Source organism: Oncorhynchus mykiss, chromosome 8 (genome assembly GCF_013265735.2).
Source record: "Oncorhynchus mykiss isolate Arlee chromosome 8, USDA_OmykA_1.1, whole genome shotgun sequence".
NCBI classification, from domain to species: Eukaryota; Metazoa; Chordata; class Actinopteri; order Salmoniformes; family Salmonidae; genus Oncorhynchus; species Oncorhynchus mykiss.
The window spans coordinates 10,130,881-10,148,583 of record NC_048572.1 but is presented as its reverse complement, the minus strand read 5'-3'; the positions used below and the strand labels follow the sequence as shown (position 1 = coordinate 10,148,583).

Below are 17,703 nucleotides of genomic sequence, written 5' to 3'. Positions count from 1 at the left end.
TGACTGCACTGGGCCTTTAATTCATCACAAACAAACAAAATATCAATAATGTGGTTGTTATTACGCAATTACCTTTTACCATGTAATTGTCCAGTAGATCCTGGGTAACTACCAGACTGCCATATACAGTAGAATGTAACTAAATAACCTCTACACATTTTGAGAATCCATATACGACTTATGTGCAGACCTGAATCAGTGAAACACCCCATTAAAAAAGGCCAGAGTGCCTTTGTGTGCTGTGCTATTTGAAGGGCATTGTTGAGTGGAGATGAGCCGAGACAGCTTGTTTTGTGAGAGCTGTGAGAGGTGTCTATGTCATCTCTTAGATAAGGACCGTGGCAAGCAGCCGACCACAGATAAGGAACCAATTCAGCCAAACCCCCATGTCACGACTATTCAGCTGAACACTGCAATATCTACTGTCAGTTATGATCTCTCAAAATTGTCCAATTTTGTGTACTTCTCTTGCATAATACGGTTCAATATACCAAATATGAATGGACACCCAATGCTAAAGAGCTACAGTAAACATAGACAGGGTAGGTCTATTAGGCAGAGCTGTGTGGAATGTATTTCAAGGAGGGTGAAAGCAGGAGATAAGCAGAGACATGTCACTTTCCCTAAAATGGATACTAACAGCTAAAGGTCTTGGAAACTGCCCCCAAGGCACTTCTCAGTCTTGGGATAAAATTGGGTTCTTTTTTTTGTCATGCCACCAGCTACATCCTAATTTGGCCTTCGGTTCCCCTTTATAAAGATCAGACAGCAGAGATGAGCTCGCAGTTACCCACAGAGTCAACAGCAACAAGATCTTTGCTCTGTGTTCACCCCAACTGATTATCTCTTTGTCTGTGGACCTCCAACAGCAACAATGGGTGATGCTCTCATGGCCGAGTTTGGGAAGGCTGCTCACTTTCTGAGGAAGTCAGACAAGGAGCGCCTGGAAGCCCAGACCAGGGCTTTTGACATCAAGACTGAATGCTTTGTGGTTGATGACAAAGTGGAATATGTCAAGGGGCAGATCCAAAGCAAAGAGGGGGGAAAGGTGATCGTAAAGAGGGAGGACCAGACTATCGTGACCGTCAAGGAGGTGGACGTCCATCCCCAGAACCCGCCAAAATACGATAAAATCGAAGACATGGCCATGTTCACCTTCCTCCATGAGCCAGCTGTTCTGTTTAACCTCAAAGAGCGTTACGCAGCCTGGATGATCTACACCTACTCAGGGCTGTTCTGTGTGACAGTGAACCCATACAAGTGGCTTCCTGTCTATGACTCTGAGGTGGTGTCTGCCTACAGGGGGAAGAAGAGGACTGAAGCCCCCCCTCACATCTTCTCCATCTCAGATAACGCCTACCAGTATATGCTTACTGATCGGGAGAACCAGTCTGTTCTTATCACCGGAGAATCCGGTGCTGGAAAGACTGTCAACACCAAGAGAGTCATCCAGTACTTTGCCAGCATTGCAGCAGTTAGTGGTGTTAAGAGGGATCCAAGCAAGGGTACCCTGGAAGATCAAATCATCCAGGCTAACCCTGCACTGGAGGCTTTCGGTAATGCCAAAACACTGAGAAATGACAACTCATCACGTTTCGGCAAATTCATCCGTATTCACTTCGGGACCAGTGGGAAACTGTCCTCTGCCGACGTAGAGACTTACCTTCTTGAGAAGTCCCGTATCACCTTTCAGCTCAAAGCTGAGAGGAACTACCATATTTTCTTCCAGATATTGTCCAATCAAAAACCAGAGCTGTTGGACTTGCTGTTAATCACCAACAATCCATATGACTACTCCTACATCTCCCAAGGAGAAGTAACAGTAGCATCCATCAATGATTCTGAGGAACTGATGGCCACTGATAGTGCCTTCGATGTGCTCGGCTTTACTGCAGAGGAAAAACAGGGGGTCTACAAGTTGACAGGTGCCATAATGCACTACGGCAACATGAGGTTCAAACAAAAGCAGCGGGAGGAGCAGGCAGAGCCTGACGGTACAGAGGCTGCTGACAAGTCAGCTTACCTAATGGGGATAAACTCTGCAGATCTGATTAAAGGACTTTGCCATCCCAGAGTCAAGGTTGGCAATGAGTATGTCACCAAAGGTCAAGGTGTAGATCAGGTCTACTATTCCCTCGGTGCATTGGCTAAGTCAGTGTATGAAAAGATGTTCAACTGGATGGTGGTGAGAATCAACCACTCCCTTGACACAAAACAGGCACGCCAGCATTTCATAGGCGTACTGGACATTGCTGGATTTGAGATCTTTGATTTCAACACCTTTGAACAGCTCTGCATCAACTTCACAAATGAGAGACTGCAACAGTTTTTCAATCATCACATGTTTGTGCTCGAGCAAGAGGAGTACAAAAAGGAGGGCATTGACTGGGAGTTCATCGACTTTGGGATGGACTTGCAAGCTTGCATTGACCTCATTGAAAAGCCACTTGGGATCATGTCAATTCTAGAGGAAGAGTGCATGTTCCCCAAGGCCAGTGACCAGACCTTTAAGGCTAAGCTATATGACAACCATTTGGGCAAGAATAGAATGTTTCAGAAGCCAATTCCAGGTAAGGGCAAGGCAGAGGCACACTTTGCCCTGCTCCACTATGCTGGCACTGTTGATTACAATATTTCTGGCTGGCTGGTGAAGAACAAAGATCCATTGAATGAAACAGTGTGTGGTCTTTATGCAAAATCCTCCCTCAAGCTGTTGAGTCATCTTTTTGCCATCATAGCAACGGAGGGAGGTGACAAAGCTGGTGGAAAAGGAGCCAAAAAGAAAGGGTCTGCTTTCCAGACTGTATCTGCACTTCACAGGGAAAACCTAAACAAGCTGATGAGCACCCTGAAAACCACCCATCCCCACTTTGTCCGCTGCTTGATCCCAAATGAGAGCAAAACGCCAGGGACCATGGACAACTGCCTTGTGATGCACCAGCTTCGCTGTAACGGTGTGCTGGAGGGCATTCGAATCTGCAGAAAGGGCTTCCCAAACAGAGTCCTCTATGGCGACTTCAAACAGAGATATAGAATCCTGAATGCATCCGTCATTCCTGAGGGCCAGTTTATCGACTCCAAGAAAGCCGCTGAAAAGCTGCTGGGATCATTGGACATTGACCACACTCAGTACCGGTTTGGCAACACCAAGGTCTTCTTCAAAGCAGGCTTGCTGGGTACGTTGGAGGAGATGCGAGATGAACAACTCTCCCGCATCATTACAATGATCCAGGCCAACGCAAGAGCCATACTCATGAGGGCAGAGTACCAGAAGCTTGTGGAACGCAGGGATGCTCTAATGGTCATCCAGTGGAACCTTCGCGCCTTTTTAGGGGTTAAGAACTGGCCCTGGATGAAGATGTTCTTCAAAATCAAGCCACTGCTGAAGAGTGCTGAGTCTGACAAGGAGATGGCAAACATAAAGGACGAGTTCACTAAGCTCAAAGAGGCCTTTGAGAAATCAGAAGCAAGACGGAAGGAGCTCGAGGAGAAAGTGGTGAGTATTCTCCAAGAGAAGAATGACCTGCTCCTACAATGCCAGTCTGAGCAGGACACACTAACAGATGCTGAAGAGCGCTGTGAGCAGCTCATAAAAAGTAAGATCCAAATGGAAGCAAAAGTGAAAGAACTGACAGAACGTATGGAGGATGAAGAGGAGATGAATGCAGATCTCACAGCAAAGAAACGCAAGCTGGAGGATGAATGCTCTGAGTTGAAGAAAGATATAGATGACCTTGAGCTGACATTAGCCAAGGTTGAGAAAGAGAAACATGCCACAGAGAACAAGGTGAAGAACCTCACAGAGGAGATGGCTTCCCAGGATGAAAACATTATGAAGCTGACCAAAGAGAAGAAGGCACTACAGGAGGCTCATCAGCAGACACTCGATGACCTACAGAGTGAGGAGGACAAAGCCAACACCTTGACCAAAGCTAAAGCTAAGCTGGAGCAACAGGTGGATGACCTTGAGGGCTCCCTGGAACACGAAAAGAAAGTCAGAATGGAGCTTGAGCGCTCCAAGAGAAAGCTTGAAGGAGACCTAAAACTGAACCAAGAGAATTTGATGGATTTGGAGAATGACAAACAACAGCTAGATGAGAAACTCAAGAAGAAAGACTTTGAGATGAGCAGCCTGACTGTAAAGATTGAGGATGAGCAGGTGGCTGGAGTTCAGTTCCAGAAGAAACTGAAGGAAAGCCAGGCACGAATTGAAGAGCTTGAAGAGGAGTTGGACGCTGAGCGAGCAGCCCGAGCCAAAGTGGAGAAGCAGCGATCTGATCTCTCCCGCGAACTAGAAGACATAAGTGAGCGTTTGGAGGAAGCAGGAGGGGCCACATCTGCCCAGGTGGAGCTCAACAAGAAGAGAGAGAACGAATTTCTGAAACTTCGTAGGGACCTGGAGGAATCCACGCTTCAACATGAGGCTACTGCTGCATCCTTGAGGAAGAAGCATGCGGACAGTGTGGCCGAACTGGGTGAGCAAATCGACAACCTCCAGCGTGTCAAGCAGAAGCTAGAGAAAGAGAAGAGTGAGCTGAAGCTGGAGCTAGACGACCTGTCCTCAAATATGGAGAGTGTGGTGAAGGCCAAATCCAACATGGAGAAGATGTGCCGATCAATGGAAGACAATATGAATGAGAACAAGACCAAGTATGAGGAGGCCCAGAGGTCCCTCAATGACTTCTCCTCACAGAGGGCCAGGCTGCTCACTGAAAATGGAGAGTTGGGACGTCAGTTGGAGGAGAAAGAGTGCCTGATTTCACAACTCACCAGGGGCAAGAGCTCCTACACCCAGCAGGTGGAGGATATGCGCAGGCAGCTCGAGGAGGAGGTCAAGGCAAAGAATTCACTGGCCCATGCCGTGCAGTCTTCCCGTCATGACTGTGACCTGCTCAGAGAACAGTTTGAGGAGGAGCAGGAGGCCAAGGCAGAGCTGCAGAGGGCACTATCCAAGGCCAACACTGAAGTGTCCACATGGAGGGCAAGGTATGAGACTGATGGAATCCAGAAAACTGAGGAGCTGGAGGAAGCTAAAAAGAAGTTAGTCCAAAGACTGCAAGAAGCAGAGGAGGCTGTGGAGGCTGTGAACGCAAAGTGTTCCTCCCTCGAAAAGACCAAGAGTCGCCTACAAAATGAAATTGAGGACCTGATGTTGGATCTTGAAAGATCTAATGCAGCATCTGCAGCTCTGGACAAGAAGCAGAGAACCTTTGACAAAGTCATGGCTGAGTGGAAGCAGAAGTATGAGGAGTCACAGTGTGAGCTCGAGGGTTCCCAGAAGGAGGCTCGGTCTCTCAGCACTGAGCTCTTCAAATTGAAGAATGCCTATGAGGAGTCCTTGGATCACCTGGAGACCATTCAAAGGGAGAACAAGAACCTGCAGGAGGAGATCTCTGACCTTACTGATCAACTTGGTGAGGGAGGGAAAAGCGCCCATGAATTGGAGAAACTTCGGAAGCAGCTGGAGCAAGAGAAAGCAGAGCTCCAGTCAGCACTTGAGGAGGCAGAAGGTTCCCTGGAGCACGAAGAGGGCAAAATCCTTCGGGCACAGCTGGAGTTCAACCAGGTGAAGGCGGATATTGAGCGCAAGCTGGCCGAGAAAGATGAGGAAATGGAACAGGTCAAGAGGAATTACCAGCGCATGGTAGAGTCACTGCAGACCTCCCTCGAGTCTGAGACCAGGAGCCGCAACGAGGCCCTGAGAGTCAAGAAGAAGATGGAAGGCGACCTCAACGAGATGGAGATCCAGCTTAGCCAAGCCAACAGACAGGCGGCTGATGCCCAAAAGCAGCTTAAGAGCAGCCAGTCATATCTGAAGGATACCCAGCTGCAGCTGGATGACTCTACACACGGGAATGAAGACCTGAAGGAGAACATTGCTCTCTTGGAGCGCAGGAACAATCTGTTCCAAGCGGAGCTGGAGGAACTTCGGGGTGTTCTTGAGCAGACAGAGCGTTGCCGCAAGCTGGCCGAACAGGAGCTCACTGAAGCCACAGAGCGCATGCAGCTCCTGCACTCTCAAAACACAGGCCTTATCAACCAGAAGAAGAAACAAGAGGCTGATCTGCTCCAACTGCAGACCGAGGTGGAGGAAGCTGTACAGGAAAACCGCAATGCTGAAGAGAAGGCCAAGAAGGCCATCACCGATGCAGCCATGATGGCCGAGGAGCTGAAGAAGGAGCAAGACACTAGCGCCCACCTGGAGCGTATGAAGAAGAATATGGAGCAGACCATTAAGGACCTGCAGCACCGTTTGGATGAGGCAGAACAAATCGCAATGAAGGGTGGGAAGAAGCAGCTCCAAAAGCTGGAGTTACGCATCAAGGAGTTGGAGAGCGAGCTGGAGGCGGAGCAGAAGAGGGGCACAGAGTCAATCAAGGGGGTGCGCAAGTACGAGCGGCGCATCAAGGAGCTCACCTACCAGACGACGGAGGATCGCAAGAACATGGCTCGCATCCAGGACCTGGTGGACAAGCTGCAGCTGAAGGTGAAGTCCTACAAGCGCGCCTCCGAGGAGGCAGAGGAACAGGCCAATGCCAACCTGGCCAAGTTCCGCAAGCTGCAGCATGAGCTGGAGGAGGCTGAAGAGCGAGCAGACATAGCCGAGTCCCAGGTGAACAAACTCCGGGCCAAGACCAGGGACGGGTCCGGCAAGAAGGGCTTGGATGAGTGAGGAGGTCCCAAAAGAGCAATGTCACAGGTGTGTTGATTAGAACAATTACACCTTTTTCTCACAATTGCATTATAGAACAGAATGTAGGATATGAAGAATATAACCCATATTCTAGACAATGAGTATGTTTTACATGCATAATTATAATTCAATATTACTTCCTTACTTACTCTGATTATCTTAATCGCTGTAAGGTCATAAACCGATTAAAACACTGAGATTTTTTTTTGCAATCTTTTGAATAATTAGGACACCTTCATCGGAGTTCCTGCTGTGTATTTGATCTGCTCTCACCAGCAGTGCGATCCTCCCTCTTCGGCACGAGTGAAGTGAGTTTGGAAAGTATGCATTATAGAAATGATTTTCAGATGCAAACTTTATATGTCTAATCTCGGAATCAAATAGGCTTCCCAAAAAGTATATGATCACTGTGATAAAACGTTTAAGTTGCTAGGGTATTTTCTACATTTTTCAAAGCCTCATCAGGTAGCCTGATTAACAGCTGTCCATGTTAACCGGATTAGAAGGGAAATCGATCTTCTTGCAAAGCATGTAAATGTTTTAATCAAGCTATTATAGTAATGAGAGTAATCACAATAATCATATTATTGAATGCATGCACCTAATTATTTAATAGGAATAGGCTTCATTGGTTTAAGAATACACACCTAATTCTAATGCCCTAAATAATTTCCCTGTGCAACATAAATCACATTGTATTGTAATTACACAGTTAAAGTGAAATGTGAATACCGTGGTTGGTTATGATGATTACATAAATGTCTTGCTTAGGGCCTGTGCATGTCTTTACTGCATCATACACACATGTTTAAACTATACAGCAGAAAGATGCATTGGTGGATGTGTAAGCGTGGCTTCATGTCTAGTAAGTGGTCATGTTGTTTTTGAGGACAGTCTGTAAACCGTAGCGGGACATGCTGTGTAATATTGTTGATCTAAAGCAGAGAAAAAGGATGGGAAATGTTTTGATGTCAACAAAGATGTTTCCTTAAATTATATATAACTCCCAAAACATGAGTTAATGTCAGCCTTTCATTTGAATCTGTTCCAACAGTGTGTCCATTGTCAATGTAACAATACCAAATTGTCTCCACATTTGTAAAGTACATTGGAAATGAATGCTGCCAACTGTGCACCATAACATCTCAAATCCTTAAAACATCTTAAACTAACAACATTGTATTACAACTAGGAAAATAAAGCACTGCTCTGCACTAAAAACTGCCTCCAATACATTGCTTAATGTCTACATACTCTGGTTTTTCTAAGAATTATGTCATTTGATGAATAAAGTTTGAGGAATGTAAAATACTTGGCAGGTGTGTGATACATCAGAATACAGGGAAAACAGGGTAACAGGCCTGTACTCGATCCCAACCCCACAGCTTCTCATCAAACAAGGGGGAGAGGATCTTCGCCCGGCCAGACTGAAACTGTCACTGCAACTGTGCTGGGTTTGGTTTAAAAGCATTCATTTTTGTTAAGTAAAATCATACACTAGTTCTACTAAGCTCCCATTTTTAGAAAATGGATTACTTCGATATTGTAGTGTCAAAACAGAAGGGTTTAAAATGCACCATGATCGCTGAGGCCTGCTTATCTACATAGCCAAAGGCTACACATGCCAAATACAGGTACACTCAGTCACACACCGATCCGATCAGGTAGCCGAACAAATGTATTCCTCTTGTTTTGGCAGGGTCAGAGGGGGAAGTGCATTATATCCCGCCCTTTTCCTATTAGAGTCACATATCTGTCTCTTTAAAATGAGCTAGTTCATTCCCTACCTGTAAATAGATCTATCGTTTTACTGAAACAAACAAGAATCAGGGATTGCACAGTATTTGAAATTGTGTCAATTGTATTCTCGCTGATCAATGACAGCATATCTTGACCAATACTGACCTCTAGAGGTGTTAATGGGGAATGTTTGTGATTCGTTAAAACTACTTTACAAAGAAAATTAATAACATTAACAACAGAATGTGAAACACATTCGTAGTACTCACAGCAAAGACAAACTAACAAAATATTTAATATAAATATAATTCTCCTTTAATTCTGACTCGGACTCTAACCGGTGTCTGTATATAGCCTTGCTTCAAATATTTTTTTACTGTTTCATTTCTTTACTTACCTACACATACACACACACACACACACACCTACACACACCTACACACACACACACACACACACACACACACACACACACACACACACACACACACACACACACACCTTTTTTCCCACTATTGGTTAGAGCCTGTAAGTAAGCATTTCAACGTATTCGGCGTACGTGACCAACTTTGATTTGATTCGATTTGTGTCATACAACCTACACACACAGCCTCTTTCTTCTTCTTTTTTACACTATTTTCTACATTGCACAATAATAGTGAAAACTATGAAATTAGTAACCACAAAAAAAGTATCCACTGTTTGCCTTGATGACAGCTTTGCATACTCTTGGACATTCTCTCAACCAGCTTCATGTTGTAGTCACCTGGAATGCATTGAAATTAACAGGTGTGTCTTGTTAAAAGTTCATTTGTGGAATTTCTTTCCTTCTTAATGCGTTTGAGTCGATCAGTTGTGTTGTGTTAGAAGGTAGGGGTGGTATACATAAGATAGCCCAATTTGGTAAAAGACCAAGTCCATATTATGGCAAGAAAAGCTTAAATAAGCAAAGAGAAACAACAGTCCATCAATACTTTAAGACATGAAGGTCAGTCAATCCGGAAAAGTCAAGAACTTTGAAAGTTTCTTCAAATGCAGTCGCAAAAACCATCAAGCGCTATGATGAAACTGACTCTCATGAGGACCGCCACAGGAAAGGAAGACTCAGAGTTACCTCTGCTGCAGAGGATAAGTTCATTACAGTTACCAGCCTCAGAAATTGCAGCCCAAATGCTTCACAGAGTTCAAGTAACAGACACATCTTAACTACATGATTCTGTATGTGTTATTTCATAGATTATGTATTCACTATTATTCTACAATGTAGAAAATTGTAAAAAATAAGAATAACACTTGAATGAGTATGTGTCCAAACTTTTGACTGGTACTGTATATACTCAGTACCTTCGGAAAGTATTCAGACTCCTTTACTTTTTCCATATTTTGTTACATTACAGCCTTATTCTAAAATGGATTAAAATAAATAAAAATCCTCAGCAACCTACACACAATACCCCATAATTATTTGAGCAAATGTATAAAAACAGACATACCTTATTTACATAAGTATTCAGACCTTTTCCTATGAGACTCGAAATTGAGCTCAGGTGAATCCTGTTTCCATTGATCCTCCTTGAGATTGTACCCTTCCCAAGATCTGTGCCTCGACACATCCTGTCTCGGAGCTCTATGGAAAATGTTTTCGACCTCATGGCTTGTTTTTTGCTCTGACATGCACTGTCAACTTTGGGACCTTATATAGACAGATGTTTTCCTCTCCAAATCATGTCCAGTCAATTGAATTTACCACACGTGGACTCCTGGATGATCAAAAACATTTCTGCAACATTGAAGGAGGTCCCCAACAACACAGTGGCCTCCATCAAATTTGGAACCACCAAGACTCTTCCTAGAGCTGGCCGCCTGGCCAAACTGAGCAATTGGGTGAGAAGGGCCTTGGTCAGGGAGGTGACCAAGAACCCGATGGTCACTCTGACAGAGTTCTAGCGTTCCTCTGTGGAGATGGGAGAAACTTCCAGAAGGACAACCATCTTTGCTGCATTCCACCAATCAGGCCTTTATGGTAGAGTGGCCAGACGGAAGCCACTCCTCAGTAAAATGGACATGACAGCCCGCCTGCAGAGAAGAATGGGAGTAACTCCCCAAATACAGGTGTGCCAAGCTTGTAGCGTCATACCCAAGAAGACTTGATGCTGTAATCGCTGCCAAAGTTGCTTCAACAAAGTACTAAGTGAAGGGTCAGAAAACGTATGTAAATGTGATATTTCCGTTTTTATTTGTAATAAAAAAAAAGTTTTTGCTTTGTCATTATGTGGTATTGTGTATAGATTGACAAGGGACAAAAACAATTTAATACATTTTAGAATAAGGCTGTAATGTAACAAAATGTGTAAAAGGTCAAGGGATCTGAATACTCTCTGAAGGCACTGTATATACAGTGTATATATGTATGTATGTGTGTGCGTACAGTGTACAGTTCAGTAAATTTACAGTATATCATCCAAATAGGATTAACATGTTTATGATTCGGATGATATATACTTCTATTTGTGCTCTTGTGTAGGACAAAAACAGGGCAGTGTTAAGAAGATTTCCTCAAATGTCATTTCGTACATAATAAATAACAAGATGTATAGTCGGGATGAGGAAAAATCATATGAAACCATGTTTAAATGAATAAGGGATTTAATTGAAAACTACTAGATATATCAGGGGGGGTTACCAGGGCACGTGCTAAACCTGACAGTGACCACGGTGTGTCACATTTTACGTGGAGCAGTACCTGCCCCCTTTCAGGGCTGTGTTGGTGTCTGTCTCATGTCCCGCTCTCCCCCAGATACAGGTATACACACACATTTGTGCACGCACACGCATTGACAGATAAAGGTGCATGCACACTCACTCATTGTGTTTCAACACTATTATGCCGCTCTCTCTCTCTCTCTCTCTCTCTCTCTCTCTCTCTCTCTCTCCCTCTCTCTCTCTTTCTCTCTGTCTCTCTCCGTCTCTCTCTCTCTCTCTCTCTCTATCTCTCTCTATGTCTCTCTCTCTCCCTCCCTCTCTCTCTCTCTCTCTCTCTCTGTCTCTCTCTCTCCCTCCCTCTCTCTCTCGCTCTCTATGTCTCTCTCTCTCTCTCTCTCTCTCTCTCTCTCTCTCTCTCTCTCTCTCTCTCTCTCTCTGATCTCCTCTAGTTGAGGTGGCTAGGGGTGAAAAGAGAGAGAGAGGCCTGTTTGATGTGCAGACGGTGGCCAATTAGAACCAGGCACCAAGACCCTTTATCTCAGGCTGTATCTCATTCTGTTTGGTTGTGGGCAAATCAGAAGGGATGAATCACAGCACAGCTTGCAGACCCATAAGGTGAAGATAGTTTGGGTATTGGTTTGTATGACAAAGATATTCTAAGGCATCTTTGGAGGTGTTGTGAATATCAAGACTCATTTTTCAGTGCATTCACCTGGGTTATTATAGTAACCTAAAACTGAAATTAAAATGAAAACAAATAATGAAAAAGTATTTTGTAAACTGAAGTAAAAATAATTAACAAACCTATAACTAAAACAACAATGAAACTATTATCTTTGACTCCAAAATTTACTAACTCAAATATATAAAAAACACTATCATGAATTATGTTGTTTTAGTTTTTATCTACATTTTGGGCAAAAATCCAATTGGGTTTCCAATGCGTTATTCAATCTTTTCGGGACGTTTTCAAGCTACTGAATCTGGAGGGTAAATGCTGGCAGGAGATGGCGATGTCACTATTAGCCTCTAGACAGATGAGTTGCTTGCCTAGCTTACAATACTCCAAGGTCTGGGATATCTGAGACGACATCACTATCACAAGCTAACAGGGAAAAAACAGGCTATGTAGCTAACTTGTCCTACTACGGTGAAAAGCATTGGATTGGTGTGAACATGGGTGAGAAAGAGGTTCCTTCCTGCCATATCTTTTTACACCAGTGTTAGCGCTATTCCTTTTAAATCCAAGTCACATTGCACATTGCAAGCTTATATTTTGGATTCTGACGGGGACCGACAATCGAACTAAGCTAATGAGGCATTTATAAGTTATATTCTTCAAGAATCAATGTGTACACATAATTTATAAGTAAAACAATGGATGCAGCAACTGCTGATTGCCCTATTAAACCTGACCTATGACCTGACCCATCCCATTATGCACTGCTGTCCCCCTGACATAGACAACATAATGTCTCCAAGCCACACATGTTCTCTCCCTAACACTAAAACTAAAACTGAAACTTAATAATATAAAAACAAAATAGAAATACTTCTGCACATTTGAAATGAAGTAAATACTAGCCAATCAGGTCTGACAACTGAAACTAAACTGAATTCCAAATAAACAACTAATAGAAATAAAAAAAGTTAAAATAACAAAACTGTAATAACTTTGGGACACACGCACGCTCGTGCACACGCAGAGAGACACAAACAGACAGACACACACACCCATCCTTGCTAAAATCGGACATTCTTGTCAAACACCTCAAACCTGTCAAACACTGCACTTCTTTATGTAAGATATGAAACATAGATTGTGTAGCCATACAAAAGTGCTGAAATAATATGAATGAAAAACAAATGTAAAACATACTGAACAAAAATGTAAATGTCAATTAGAATAAATTCATTAGGCCCTAATCTCTGGATTTCACATAACTGGGAATATAGATATGCATCTGTTGGTAACAGATACCTTTTAAAAAATAGTTCAGGGCTTGGATCAGAAAACCAGTCAGTATCTTGTGTGACCATTTACTTCATGCAGCGCATCACATCTCCTTTCGCATAGCGTTGATCAAGCTGTTGATTGTGGCCTGTGGAATGTTGTGCCACTCCTCTTCAATGGCTGTGCAATGTTACTGGATATTGGCGGGAACTGGAACACACTGTCGTACACGTCGATCCAGGAACTGGGACATTTTCAGCTTCCAGGAATTGTGTACAGATCCTTGCGACATGAGGCCGTGCATTATCATGCTGACACATGAGGTGATGGCGGCAGATGAATGGCACAACAATGGGCCTTAGGATCTCGTCACGGTATCTCTGTGCATTGAAATTGCCATTGATAAAATGCAATTAAGTTTGTTGTCCGTAGCTTACGCGTGCCCATACCATAACCCCACCGTCACCATAGGGCAACAACGTTGACATCAGCAAACCCTTTGCCCACACAACGCCATACACGTGGTCTGCTGTTGTGAAGCCAAATTCTCTAAAACGAAGTTGGAGGTGGCTTATGGTAGAGAAATTAACATTACATTTTCTGACAACAATTCTGGAGAACATCCCTGCTGTCAGCATGACAATTGCACGCTCCCTCAAAACTTGAGGCCCTGTGTGGCATTGTGTTTTGTGACAAAACTGCACATTTTACAGTGGCCTTTATTGTCCCCAGCAGAAGGTGCACCTGTTTAATGAAAATGCTGTTTAATCAGCTTATTGATATGCCACACCTGCCAGGTGGATTGATTGTCTTGGCAAAGGACACTAATAGGGATGCAAACAAATGTGTGCACAAAATCTGAGAGGATTAAGCCGTTGGTGCTTATGGAACATTTCTGGGATCTTTTATTTTTAATACAAAATAACCTTAAGGGTGTCTGGCTTGTGTGCATTGGTTAATTGGCTGTAATTGAGTGCCTGGCAGCGCCAAAGAGGAGTCAGAGTGCCTCCTCCCCTGAGTTTATAGTGCCCAGCTGCTGCTGTTGGCGCCAGACACTTTATTACCCAACACCGCTGCTCAAAGGCCACCAAGAGATTTTGCCACACACACATACGCACGCACGCACACACATACATACGTACGCACGCACACACACACGTACGTACGCACGCACACACACACGTACGTACGCACGCGCGCGCGCGCACACATACACACACACACACATATACACACACACACACACACTCTTGTTACTGTGTCACACAAGATCCCAAAAGCATAAAAAACTATGTAAAAACAGGAAATGATGTCACAGGAGTATTGACAGATGGACTAACTATAGCTCTAAAGAGGAAGTCATGATGTCATGATAGCGGCCATGTTCCAGAACAGATTTTGAGGCCACCTGCTGAGCTCCAAAATGGATACAAGTGGATTGCCAATCTGCAGTGACTGGTTACATCTGTCACTCTAACACACAGATCACTAGTTACAGATGAATGAGCACACTCACTCACAAAAAAAAGAGCTAAAACCTCAAAAAGTACACATAGGCCTACATTTCACACACTTGCAGGAATAAGCATGTACAGTGTGTGCTTATTTTTTCATTAAAATATTACAGATACACTCACTCCCCCCATTTTCTAGAGGATGAAACGCAGAGGAGCACAGATGTGTGCCGGAGGCTGTCGCCATTGGAGACAGTCACTAGGGGAGACTGACTGACGTAGGGCTGCTGTCAGTCAGCAACATTAACCCAGTGGCCCCTGTCTCTGCCTCCCTGGAGACCACCCATCCAAAATTCATACAGAAATCCCAGAGGGAATATGGAAAAGGTTACGGCGCACAGAATATGTCCCTTTTCACGGATACAGGTACGCTCAGTCGCACACCTAAGCTGTGCAGTGGTTGGCGTGAGCAGTAGTGCAGACATAGGCTACTAATTTATGTACTGCTATTTCACGAAGAGATCAGGTCATATACACACATGTTTACAACATACACAAGTGGAAGGTGTTGGGTTTGCATATGGTTGTGTAAAACTAGGGGCTGATGGAACATCTGTAGACAATGTGCTTATTAGGGATAAATGGGCTATAGTTCTCACCACACACACACACACACACACACACACACACACACACACACACACACACACACGCACACACACACACACACACACACACACACACACACACACACACACACACACACACACACACACACACACACACACACACACACACACACACACACACACCTCATCTGGCAAAAAGTAAGACCCTCATCAGCACAAATCAATGAGCTTCATCCTTGAGCCTCTGCCTAAATGCAAATCTAATTTTATGTAAGATCCAGGAAACCCTTGTTTTTTTTCTCTCTCTCAACCAATTACTTTTTTCTCTGCTAGGCAATGAGTGGGTGTATCTGTTAATAGCTGTTTTTTTAAGAGCACTTTTATTTGGAATGTCCCTTATTCAAGCCTATACCTTGTGCAAAGACAGAAAAGCATACTATGATGCTCCACAATGACCTTGAAAACACTAAAGCATCAATGATTGATCACCAAATCCAATTTAGATCAAGGAACCAGGCAGCTATGGGGACCATGATGAAACTTTTCATAGCCTACATTCAGTTATGAGAGAGGTCTGGACCCAACACAGGAAGTCAATATAAATGGTCTATGTAAAGAGAAACAAGTAACGCATTCCTGGCTGTGCTAGTTGGATGGAGTCCCAGAACAACAAGGTCCCCTCCCTTGACAGTCCCGGGTGCGTCACGGAGCTGTGCCTGCTGGCTTTGGAACGTAGCTTGCGTCATGGCGCTGACGTGATTCGCGCAATGCCATCATCGAGACACAGACGACGCCGGTGTGTGACTAAAGTGTGAAGCGTGAAAACCATGGATTGTTGCATGTAAAAAGAAAAAACGGTCTCCTGTGGTCTTTTATTCCGCCTAGACAACGTAGCTTAAATGTATTTGTTATTCTACGAAAAGAGTTACAGAAATGGAATAAATAATTATTTGTGCACAGCCTTCCTTGTCTGGTAATCTGAGCATCTGATCTGAACATTTACTTGGTGAGAAATTGATAGATAGGTCTTATATCAGCGAAGTTAAAAGTGTCACTAACTTCAACCAACCACAATAGAAGGGTAAGAAATAAAAGCCTTCCTCAATTTAAGAGGTAGCTACAACGAATAAGTAGGCTATAGTATAGGCTTAGGCGCAATGGTGCATAGCTTCATCAAGCTCATTCAAATTAAATTAGACTTTGATAGCCAGAGAGACCCTTCTTGGGCTTTTACAACATTTCAGTAAGATGACAATCCTGTATTCTATCACAATTTCCAATGTAACCGATGTGAAATGGCTAGCTAGTTAGCGGTGGTGCGCGCTATACTGTTACACCAACAGGTGCACCTAAGCTTTGCTCATACCTCTGTTTGTCCCAATGGTTTACTACGCGGAGCTGTCCATGCAATCCATCGCATGTGCTCAATAAGTATAGGCATCACTCATTGTGCATCAAGACTTTATGTAGTTCAAGTATTTGATGATGACTGAACAATGACAACACCAAAAAAGTAATCCAAATAGATCCTGGGGGATTCATGAATTATGCGTATGGGACATTTCAGGGATCTTTTATTTATAATTCTAAATAACCTTCAGTGTGTCTGGTTTGTGGGCTTTGGTCAATTGCCTGTAATTGGGTGTTCTGGCAGGCAGGCAGGCAGGCAGGCAGGCTATAGGTCTATAATATAGCCTAAATGCTGATAGGTGACATACTGTGTGTGTTGCATGTGGTCCAGTATGGTTAGTTTTTATCTTTGTGTTTTTACATGGACGTAAAAAAGAAAGATCACCATGTGCACTCATCTATCCTTATGCAGATTACAATAAGTATAGGCTAATGCAACGAGAGAGAAACATGTAGCCTATTCTCATTAAGTCTGATGTCTTGAAATCATGGCATTTGAGGACAGTGAAATTGATCAATGCAAGGTAAAACAAATATAGAAATTTCCTCGCTTCATCAAAGGCCCGCCTCCCGACCATGTTTTGAGACCAGACTGACTGTCCACTTACTTTGCTGAGGCGCCCTTGTACGTTACCTCATTTAATGAGTCGAATTAATCACATCCTCGCTGCTTGGACGCAAAGCCTCTAAATAATCGCCTACAAGAGCTTTCGCCGGGATAAACAATTGCAGTGAGCGTAGCAGAAAGCGCATGGACCACGGAGACTAGCGCACCGCACCATCTCATTATCTTCCCATTATCTTCCCAGTAAATGCCTGGTACATAACGGAAGGGTGCAACCGCTTTATAAAGTGAGCCTGTGTTATATTCGAGCCAAGATGAGCGCGATAGTAATCTGTTTGGTTACGAAGTGATACGTCGGTGTGAAAGACACATTTTGTGTGCGTTAATTAAGCGGGTAAGCATCTTCTCTTGCACCGTGGATACCATCTAATCCTTCAAGACGGACGGCGCGGCGGAGCGAAGAGGGAGAAGGTCGAAAATGAGGGACAGGGACTTCATGCCCAACATGGAACGGGGGAAACCCGCCACATACACGGGGGACAAAAAGGCGAAAA

At 43.9% G+C, this 17,703-nt stretch overlaps 1 protein-coding gene across 1 annotated transcript; it reads left to right on the top strand.

Annotated features, from left to right (window-relative positions):
* On the top strand, positions 1–7,915 carry myh6 (myosin, heavy chain 6, cardiac muscle, alpha). Its single transcript, XM_036984725.1, has 2 exons — positions 1–6,700; positions 6,923–7,915. Exon 1 carries the CDS (start codon positions 875–877, stop codon positions 6,671–6,673), a length of 5,799 nt encoding a protein of 1,932 aa, XP_036840620.1. The 5' UTR covers positions 1–874; the 3' UTR covers positions 6,674–6,700; positions 6,923–7,915.
* The last annotated feature ends 9,788 nt before the right edge of the window (positions 7,916–17,703 follow it).